At 36.3% G+C, this 11391-nt stretch overlaps 1 protein-coding gene across 1 annotated transcript; it reads left to right on the top strand.

The window, feature by feature from the left end:
• LOC127075943 (FT-interacting protein 3) lies at nt 1-4373 on the top strand. The gene is made up of 3 exons (XM_051017478.1): nt 1-140; nt 229-265; nt 911-4373. The coding sequence occupies exon 3, from the start codon at nt 963-965 to the stop codon at nt 3978-3980; it is 3018 nt and encodes a 1005-aa protein (XP_050873435.1). The 5' UTR covers nt 1-140; nt 229-265; nt 911-962; the 3' UTR covers nt 3981-4373.
• The last annotated feature ends 7018 nt before the right edge of the window (nt 4374-11391 follow it).

Raw genomic sequence — 11391 nt, 5'->3', positions numbered from 1 at the left:
CTAAACCATGTAAATAAACTAATTGATAATTTGGTACCACACTAAAACACAGTACTATTTTGTTGTGATGTTCTAAGTGGTACCAACCAAACATCACAATACATTGTTGTTTTTCTTCGTACTTTCTCTTCTATTTCAATGTGTGTATCTATACTAACTTTTTCTTCCACTTTCGTTTCTCTTTCTTTATATCTCTCTTTATTATTTCTAACATTTATTTCATTTCAGTTTCGCAGGTTTCATTCCTCAAAGCTCGTAATCTCAGGTTTTTTTTTTTTGTTGTTTTTTTTGTTAATTTTTTCCTTTTGTATGTTTTGGATTTGTGGGTTTTTTAATTTGATGTTGATAACTATTTTTAATTGAAAAAGATGATTTTTTTGGGTCTAAATCTGTTACTGGAATTCGATTTTAGCAGAAAATTGGTCACTCTCTGTATATATGCGTGTTTTCCCTCTTTTTCCGGCACCATTTATTAGAAATTTTGACTGAGTTTCTTCACAAAAGTTGCTTCTTTTCTCTAGGTCAAAGCTCAGTTTTTCTTTTTTTTTTTAATTCCACTTAATTTTCAATAATCTCATAAGAATATTTTTTTTTGAGCTGAAATGATTTTTTTTAATGAAAATATTAGTGGAATGAAGAATAATTTTTTCTGCGTCAAAGATTTTTCTTTTATGCTTAGTTTCTGAAGATCCTTTTCACATGACCTTATGTACTTTACAAGAAGTAGCTCATTCATTTTATACTTTTTGTGATTTTGTACTCTTTAGTTCAATACTTTTTATCTTATGTGAGTGAATTGATTCTGGTTTAAAGTGATTTTATGTTTGGATAACTTTATGCAAAATTGAAGCTGGATATGTTTGTATCTGAGACTAGCGATCACGAATCATATATGTTTCTTTCTTTTCAGGTATAATATAACGTCTCTCTATCCAAGTTTTTCTTGAAGCTGATTATTTGCGATGAGCAATCTCAAGCTAGGTGTGGAAGTTGTCGGGGCTCATGACCTCATGCCGAAAGATGGCGAGGGCTCGTCTAGTGCTTTTGTAGAACTTCATTTTGATGATCAGAAGTTTCGGACAAGTATTAAAGAAAAAGATCTGAATCCTGTTTGGAACGAGAAATTTTACTTTGTCATTGCTGATCAAAGCAAGTTACCGAGCCTCACACTTGAAGCATGCGTCTATCACAACAATAACAAAGGCAATAACTCCAAAGTGTTTCTTGGTAAGGTTCGTCTCACGGAAACTTCATTTGTCCCGTATCCTGATGCTGTTGTATTGCACTATCCTCTGGAAAAGAAATACACTTTTTCCCGCGTAAAAGGAGAGCTTGGTTTGAAGGTATTTGTTACTGACGACCCTTCTGTAAGATCCACCAATCTGGTTTCCGATGAGAAAACGTCTATGGATTCAGATCTGCACAATAACAAAGATCAACCACCAGTATCATTGACAGATTCAATCATGAACGTGTTTTCTCGTAAGAAAAATGTGCCGAGGCACTCATTTCATGCCATTCCTGGTTCTAATAAAGAAGAACATCGATCTTCACCTCCAGCAGCTGCAAAGATGAATACGGACCATGGGATGCCCGAGATGAAATCTGCACTAACTCCAAAAATCATGCATACATATGCGGATTCTTTGTCTCCAATGGATTATGCTCTCAAAGAGACAAGCCCTTCTCTCGGAGGGGGACAAGTAATTGGTGGGCGAGTTATTCGTGGGAACAGATCATCCAACACCTATGACCTTGTTGAACCAATGCGTTACCTTTTTGTACGAGTTGCAAGAGGTCGCGACCTTCCGTCAAAGGGTGTGACCGGGAGCCTTAATCCATATGTGGAGGTAAAAGCTGGAAATTTTAAAGGAACTACAAAACATTTTGAGAAAAATCAGGAACCTGAATGGAATGAGGTGTTTGCGTTTGCAAGGGACAATCTACAGTCAACTACGCTTGAAGTTGAGCTCAAAGACAAAAGCACTGTTCTAGATGAAATAGTTGGTACTGTGAGATTTGTTCTCCATGATGTTCCTACACGTGTTCCACCGGATAGTCCATTGGCTCCGGAATGGTATCAGATTGACAAGAAAGGGAAAAAGAAAAAAGGGGAGTTGATGCTTGCTGTATGGTTTGGCACACAAGCTGATGAAGCTTTTCCTGATGCTTGGCATTCTGATACACTCTTTCCCGGAGAAAACTCTTCAGTTTCTCATTATCAAATGCGATCAAAAGTTTACCATTCACCAAGATTATGGTATGTGCGGGTTAGAGTGATTGAGGCACAAGACTTAATTCTGTCGGATAAGTCTCAATTCTCAGATGCCTATGTTAAGGTACAGACTGGTCACCAGATCTTAAAGACAAAACTGGTTCAGACAAGGACAAAAAATATGCGATGGGATCAGGAGCTGATGTTTGTTGCTGCCGAACCCTTTGATGAACCTTTGATCCTTTCTGTTGAAAACCGTGTTGGTCCCAACAAGGACGAGACAATTGGGGTGGCTGTTATTCCTTTGACCAAAGTTGATAAGCGTGCTGATGATAGAATTATTCGTACTAGGTGGTATAATCTTCAAGAGTCCATGTCGTCTGCGATGGATGGGGAACATGAGAAGACAAATGATGTATTTTCTAGTAGGATTCACCTTAGTGTCTGTCTTGATGGTGGGTACCATGTTTTTGATGAGTCAATTTATCATACCAGTGATCTTACACCCACCTCAAAGCAGCTCTGGAAGAAGCCAATCGGCGTTTTAGAACTCGGCATTCTCAAAGTTGATGGACTTCATCCGATGAAAGCCAGGGATGGAAGAGGAACATCAGATGCATACTGTGTGGCAAAATATGGGCGAAAATGGGTTCGTACTCGAACAATCAGTAATAGTCTAGACCCAAAATACCATGAGCAGTACACATGGGAAGTTTTTGATCCAGCGACAGTTCTCACTGTGGGGGTGTTTGACAATTGTCAGGTTAATGGTCCAGATAACAAAGATTTGCTGATTGGTAAAGTTCGGGTCCGAATCTCAACCCTTGAAACCGGCCGTGTGTACCCAAACTCTTACCCTTTACTGATGCTTCATCCTTCAGGTGTTAAAAAGATGGGTGAACTGAACCTAGCTATTAGATTTTCCTGTTACTCAATGGTTGATTTGATGCAAATGTATTTTAAGCCTCACTTGCCAAAAATGCACTACAAAAGGCCGCTTAACGTTATGGAACAGGAAATGCTGCGACATCAGGCTGTAAATGTTGTTGCTGCTCGCCTTAGTAGGGCGGAACCACCTCTTAGAAAGGAGGTAGTTGAGTACATGTCTGACACAAAGTCCCATCTCTGGAGCATGAGACGCAGCAAAGCAAATTTCTACCGTCTGATGTCGGTGTTTTCAGGATTTCTTTCTGTAGGGCGATGGCTAGGGGAAGTTTCCACCTGGAAGCATCCTATGACAACGGTGCTGGTGCACATTCTTTTTCTGATGCTTGTGTGTTTCCCTGAACTTATTATGCCAACCATGTTTCTCTACGTGTTTGTTATCGGCATGTGGAACTGGAGATTCCGCCCGAGACACCCTCCTCACATGAACCCCAAACTCTCTTACACAGATGGAGTGACCACAGATGAACTTGATGAGGAATTTGACACATTTCCTTCCACAAAGAGCCCTGATATTGTGCGATGGAGGTACGATCGCTTAAGAAGTGTGGCTGGAAGGGTTCAGAGTGTTGTTGGAGATTTAGCTACTCAAGGAGAGAGAGTCCAAGCACTTGTTAGCTGGCGCGATCCTCGCGCCAGCTCCATGTTCATGGCTTTTTGCCTTGTATCTGCTGTTGTGTTGTATATGACACCCTTCCAGATTCCTATTCTTATAGGTGGATTTTACTTTTTGAGACACCCGATGTTCCGGAGTAAGGTACCACCGGCACCGGTTAACTTCTACCGCAGGTTACCTGCCCTCACCGATAGCATGCTGTAAATGGTTTCTGTTGTGCTTGGTTCTGAAGTTTACCTGCTGAAAGTGACAGTGTTTGAATCTAGCATTGAGTTTTTGGCAGTGATTGTAAAATCCTTGGAGCTATCTTATCTATAATCATGTCTTTGTTTTATTTTAGTGTTTAGTACAATTGGTGGAGATGTATGTATCCATGCTGTGGTAGGCTTTAGTGCAGTTTTATGCTTACAAGCATCTGCTATAGTAGCATTTAATTTTATGCCATTAGGAACCATGCACAATGAAACTAGTTTGATGATGACTCAGCTGTTGTAAGAAACTCAGCTGAACTTTTCATGTTAAAGTTGCATGTTTTTCGTAAGGAAATGAGAAGGATAATGAAAGGACCCTTTCAAATAAATTTTCATGTTGGACCAATGAATGTCTAATAAACCAATGTTACTGTTTTTTTTCTTCTTCTTTCAGTACAAGCCATACAAACTAGGGGTGTTCAAAAATTTGGTTAACTGATCCAAATATCTAATCTGAACTGAATTGAACCATAAAAAACTTAAACCATTTAAATGGTTAATAAATTGAATTGTTTATTTTAACCAATTCAATTAATCTAATTGAATTTAAAAACCAGTTTAAACTCTTATAAACTCTTTCCACAATTTTATCTAAAATATAAATACTATTATTTCACAAATTCAATAAACTTAATAAATCATTATATTAAAATGATAAATATTTTAATTATAATCTTTTAATATTTTTTAGTTAGTTATTATTATCATAACATTTTCATTTTCACATTCTTCCCCAAATATGAAATATGAACCCTAAATCATCTTCTCTCCAATTCAAACTCAACATCAATTTCAATTTCACCTTCTATTTGTTTTGAATCGATTTCGATTTCAATTGATTTCAAATTTCACTCGATTTAATTTTCGATATGTTCCATTTTCACTGGGTTTCGATTTAACTCGGTTTCGATTTCACCAGATTTCACCTTCTCTACTCGGATCTTGCTCGTAGAAACTCTTGTCTCGACTCTTTTTGAGGTAAACCTGTTATTTTCTGCTCTCAATTTCACTTTGAATTGAAATAATATCTGAAAATTGCTTTTAGTCTTGATAGGATTTTATTTGAATTTTAATCTACTGGTTGATTTGTGTTCTCCTGAAAATGATGGTTCGGTTCCAGTAATTTTAGTCTTGATAGGATTTTTTTAATCTGTGTTCTCCTGAAACATGCTATTAGTTCAATAACGTTGTGTAATACAGAGGCTTTTCACTTATAGCTCTCACTATTTAACAGGCGAAGATTTATTATCCATTGCAGCAGACCAGCCCTTCCGGTTTCCTGCCACCTTCACATTTGTTGTTAGGGCCTTCTCAGGTAAATATAACTGAGTTTAATATCATACCATGCATACGCATGTGACTGCAAAGTAACAGGTGTACTTGTTTCTGCAGTTTTGGATGGCATTGGAAAGGGACTTGACCCCGTTTTGATATTACCGAGATTGCCAAACCGTGAGTGTTATCTTTATATATATAAATTTATTGAACTTTTAAACATCGAGTTTTTATTTATTTTCAACCACACATGACAAAGGGAATTTTTGCTAATGAGTTTGAGTTATGAGATCGGTTTAAAGGTCCTGGAGGATCTCAATTCTAGTCGATGTACTTCCTCTATAATGAAATACAAGTAAAAGAGATTCAAAAGGTCAAATGATTTTGGTCTATATTATGGACTAAAGTTTTTTTTTGGATCTTTTTTGCTTATATTTTGTTACAGAAAGAGTACTTAGAAGTTTTTGTCCAGAGGAGCTAGTGCTCTTGCGTAGTTTTGTTTTCCTATCTTGTTTCTGTTTCTTGTCCTTTCAGGTCTCCAATGTTCTAAGATAAAATAAAGGTGAAGCCTCAAACTATTTGTGTTGCGTTGCATATCTAACAAAACTATCTCCTAGTCTTGCAGTTATGCCTTGGAGTTGCTGAGATTTCGTGAGGCAGGAGTTGAAGTTATTGTAAAGGTAGTCTTAAACTTGTTCTATCATAAATTATCAGTCTAAGTCTTGTTATTAACATTCAGGTTTTGTTTCTCATAATTCTTCTACAACATATACAGGATTTCAGAAAGAGATGGGACAGACAATCTCAAGCATTTTACAACTTATTTAGACAGGCTGACAGAGTTGAAAAGCTGGCCAGCGTTATCGAGAGATTGGTCTGTATTATATTTTGATAGGAAAACTAATAATGAATCATATCAGGACATTTTTACATACCATGTTTATGTTCGGATTATAGTAACTGAGGCCTAATATAGCTTTTTAAAGTAAAATACTTATTGTTGGAAAAAACCATGCTGGAAATTGCTTCTAATTTACATAACAAAAGAAGATTATTGTAAGAATATAAGTGAATAACAATTTATCTTATGGCTTTTGCAGCTAGCTTCTCCTTATAGATCGGACGGATGCTTAAAACTTTTCAGCAAAATTCTAGTAACTTCGATATGGATGGTCATGACAGTGTTATGGACTTTGAGACAGAAGAACATATTGGTTATACACCTCCAGTTTCTAATAATGCTGGTTTGTTGCCTCAAAAGCGTAAAAATCGGTCAGAATCATGGAATCATTTTACACCGATGCCGTCGAACACAGAAATGTCAAAGTTAGCAAAATGCAAGCATTGTGGCTCCTTAATCAAGTATAATGGTGGAACAAGCGCTATGCTAGCTCATTTGAGAAGATGTAGTGATAATCCAGACAATGCGGTGAATGTGACGATGCATAAACCATCTTCAAGCTCAATGGAAAATAGGGAAGCGGTTGTTAATTCATCTCCTTCGGCTCCCAAATTTGACCAAGAAGTTAGCCGAATGGACTTGACAAAAATGTTTGTAGCCATGGAACTTCCGTTTCAAAAGGTAGAGCATCCATATTTACATAGGTTCATTTATGGCTTACAACCAAAATTTAAGTTCCCATCACGCAATACACTAGCACGTGATATTTTGAAGAATTGGGACGTGGAGAAAGCGAAGATGAAGACTATTTTGTCACAAAATTGTCGCCGAGTTTGTATCACTACAGACACATGGACATCTACTCAAGACTCTAATTACATGTGTCTCACAGGGCATTACATTGATAACAATTGGAAGCTACAAAAAAATATTTTGAATTTTACTCAAGTCACAGACTACACAGGAGAGATTATGGCCAAAACAGTTAAGAAGTGCTTAAATGGTTGGGAACTAAATCGTGTGCTTAGTGTTACCATGGACAATGCATCTTCAAATGACGTCGGAATTCAACATCTCAAAAGATGGCTTCACTCTCAGAATGGCATAGTTTTGAATGGAGAATATCTTCATACACGTTGTTGTGCCCACATATTAAACCTTATTGTAAAGGATGGGATGAAAGAAGTTGATGATTCTATTGTAAGAATTCGTGCAGCGGTGAGGTATGTGAGGCGTACTCCTTCGAGGTTTCAGAGATTTAAGAAATGTATTGATCATGAAACAATTGGATATAAAGGTTATGTTGGGAGAGATTGTGAGACTCGGTGGAACTCAACATATCTAATGTTAAAGGGTGCATTAAAACATAATAAGACCTTTACAGAGTTAGAATTCAGAGATCGGAAATATTTTAATGAAATGAGTAAGGACAAAGGAGTGCCTAGACCGGAAGATTGGGAGCATGTTGAGTTAATCCTTCCATTTCTACAGATATTTCATGAAGCTACAGAGCGTATTTCAGGATCTTCTTATGTGACAAGCAACATGTATATGCTTGAGGTTTTTGGTGTTGGAGGAAGCATTCTGAACATGTGTAATTCGGAAGATCAAAAGGTAAGGTCAATGGCTATAAAGATGAAGGCAAAGTACAATAAATATTGGGGAAAACCTGACCACCTTAACATGTTGTTATTGATTGCAATGGTATTAGACCCTAGATGTAAATTGAAGCTTGTGGTATGGATGGCAGCTAGGATTTATGATACTAGTGATGCCGAATATTTGAAAACCAAGTTGGGTTCATATTTGAAGTCTATTTTTGATGAATACTCTGGTAGGGCAGTGCCTCGTCTAGGTAGTTCAGTTAATCTATCAGGTGGTTTTAATGCAGTTAATGATCCGTACCATTGTGCTGAATTCTACCAATCAGATGAGTGCAGCACATCAGAGACAGAATTACAGAAGTATATTCAAGAAGAAGTAGAAAACCGTCCTCCAAATTTTGATGTGCTAGAGTGGTGGAAGGTGAATTCAAGCCGATATCCAATACTTGTAAGCATTGCAAGAGAGGTTTTAGCCATACCGATATCCAGTGTAGCCTCTGAATCAGCTTTCAGTACCGGAGGAAGAATCCTTGATGCATATCGTAGTTCTTTAACATCGGCTAGTGTGGAAGCACTTATGTGTACTGAAGATTGACTCAAAGGAGTAGTTCCATCTTTTCTTAGTAGTGAGGATCTCGATAATATTGATCGAATTGAGGATGGTAAGATGTCAAAAGATATAAAAACTAGTGTCTTATTACTTTATTATTACATGTTAAATTTTCATTCTTTCTTTTGCAGAACTATATTCTGCGCCAGATGCCGGAAGTTGCTCATCCTTTGTGTCAGTTGTTGATGATTGAGGGTAAGATTTTTTCACTTGATATATTCTTTTAATAATCTAGTCCTTCATTCTTCTGCAGGATCTTGCGCCCGAGCGTGCTTTTGCTGATTTTGTTCTCTGCAATTTGGTGCAGATCAATATTACTTTATGTTTCAGTTAGTGTATTTTTCATTTTGCACGGCTACTAAATGAATCAATCTCTGCTGAATGGGATTGGAATTAATCTCTGTTAGTTGCTGATTTTGTTCTCTGCAATTTGGTGCAGATCAATATTACTTTATGGTTCATGATTATGTATGTGAATGTTGAATTTTGAATTATGTAGGATTGTTAGGTAAGGTTGATTTGAATGAATGTAATGGTAGAATGATTTTGTGGAAAGGGTACTTATTTTTGGAGGCCCACTGAAACTCACATGAAATTAATCAGTTAGTTGGAAATGAATAAATCTGTTAGTGAGGTTTCGACTCTCTGTGGTGCGTTTGTTAGCTTATCATGGAGCTCGATTTGTTCTTTTGAATCAAAATGTGCAGGTTTGGTTAGTGTGAAGAGTTAGTTAGGAAATTGGTTTTTTCTATTAGATTGAAATGTTGAGAAGTTAGGTGGAATGGTTTCAAATGAAATTCACGCGAAATGTAAATTTAAATTCAATTTCTGCTTGTGAAATACAGTAGTTATTGATCTATTTTGAAATGAACTTGGACTTAAATTGTAATTTCGTTTTAGGTTAGTTTCGAAGTCAATTTGAGAATCAGTTGATAGTGGAATTTCAGTTGATTTTAAAGTTAGTATTATTTTGCATATTCTGCAGAATGTTGTTAGCAGGGCAATATTTGTGTTAATTTTTTTCCTGACAAATTATTGGTCTCGTTCTGGTGTAGCAGTAGGGCATTATCCTCATGCTAACTTGTTTTCTTTTTTTTGCTTGGAATTGAATGATATCACATGGTGAAACTCATATTGCCGTGCATGGATGATTTTGCAGGTTGGAGATGGCTTGGATTGCCTTTGAAGAAGATGGCCATGGGAAATTGTGGTTGAAAATTGGATGTTAATGCTTATGAGCTTAGATTAAAAATTAGAACTTTTAGGGCACATGTTAGTTTAGGTTCATTTTTGGAATGTTCATTTGTAATGTGCAATGAGTTTATCATGGAAACTATGTATTAAGATGAACTTATGGTTCATGATTATGTATGTGGACCATTTTCTGATATGATATAAGTGTATAGCAGAAAAAGTTGTCGGCTGTGGCATTCGCTGATGAATATGAATTCAATTTTTTTTAAAACAAAAAAGAAACAGTTTTAAAAAAATCCAGATTTGAATTTAATATTTAAATTCAATTTTATTATAAAAACAAAAAAGAAACAGTTTTTTTAAATATATAAAAAAACCAGTTTGGAATTTGGTGAAAAAATTAATCCAATTTTTTAAAAAATTGGTTTTAAACTGGTTTAAAATTATGAACCGGTTCTGAATTGGTTTTAAACCGAATTGAATTGATTAAACAGATTAACCACTTTTTGCTAAAGTAGTTTTTAAAAACTGCATTGAACCATTAATATGGTTCAGTTCAATTCAATTCATGAACCACGAACACCCCTAATACAAACATCTTAAGAGATGTCAACAACATCGCTCAATTTTAAAGCAACGAGACTCGTAAATAATTCTGCATCACAACCTTCTGCAGAGGGCTCCATTTTGTTGGATCATCAATTTTGAGGGTGAACTTGAGAAAACATTTATGAGGGACACATTACATACTCATCCAAAATTTTAAGATAAGAGGGGTGTGAGTTCTCTCATATATAAAGTGTTTAATCTCCATTTTTCTAATAAATGTAAAATTTTCTCACACTTATTTATCAAGACTTTCGATTCACATTTGTTTTTCTCAACACTAAGATGAAACAACATTATATATGGGTGGAGGAATCATGAGAGCCTGATACTGTGGAACACTGGTTGTTACTACGTTTGTCTCTCCTTCTTTCTTCTTGGTATATCCCCCTAGAAGGTCTCACTACGTTTGTCTCTCCTTCTTTCTTCTTGGTATATCCCCCTAGAAGGTCTCATAACTGCAGTCTGTTGGTCACCACAACCGACGATCTTCCCTGTTTTCAGACCATTTTCAATCCTCTCTACAATTTTAACTATATCAGCAAAGTTGGAAGACGAACTCCCAACCATTTTTTTCATATTACAAACTTTGGAGTGTTCCCATGAAAATGTCCACTAACTCAGTGTCTGTTAATGTAGGTTTAACCCTTGAGGCCATTGATCGGTCTTCAATTCTACTTGTTTTCTGACACTCATTCGGCACAATTTTACGAAGTCGGTAACACATTATTCTACATGTTATGTTATTTTGTTTGGTAAATTAGATGTTTGCATTTCTATTTCAGTTTTTATGATCATCTTTGGTTTGCGTCATTATACTCCATTTTATGTCTCATTGTGGTAGTTTTACTGGTTTCAGGTGTAAGCAAGAATACCGAAGGACTCGCCAAGGGAATCAGACGTCCCCGACATCAGCGCCAAAAACTTGATCGGGAAAATAGCAAGTGTATTATTTTGTCAATGTAGTAATAATAGGGATGTTTCCCAAAGATCGATCTCGAGGATTGCGCAGCAATACAAGTTTAAATTGGGACTCAATTGAACAAAACAAATAATTGGGGTTTTGTAAAAAGTCACTGTATAAGGGAATGAGAAAAGAAAGCAGAATAAATCTTTTTCACAGTTTATTATAATATGCCAAGGATGGTGTATGAATATCTCCTGTAATGACCTT

This window comes from Lathyrus oleraceus, chromosome 4 (genome assembly GCF_024323335.1).
Source record: "Lathyrus oleraceus cultivar Zhongwan6 chromosome 4, CAAS_Psat_ZW6_1.0, whole genome shotgun sequence".
Lineage (NCBI taxonomy): Eukaryota > Viridiplantae > Streptophyta > Magnoliopsida > Fabales > Fabaceae > Lathyrus > Lathyrus oleraceus.
This window is presented reverse-complemented; position numbering and strand designations above follow the sequence as displayed.

Bases quoted from the DNA above. Each gene is read 5' to 3' on its own strand.
- LOC127075943 (XM_051017478.1), top strand. From the start codon at position 963: ATGAGCAATCTCAAGCTAGGTGTGGAAGTTGTCGGGGCTCATGACCTC.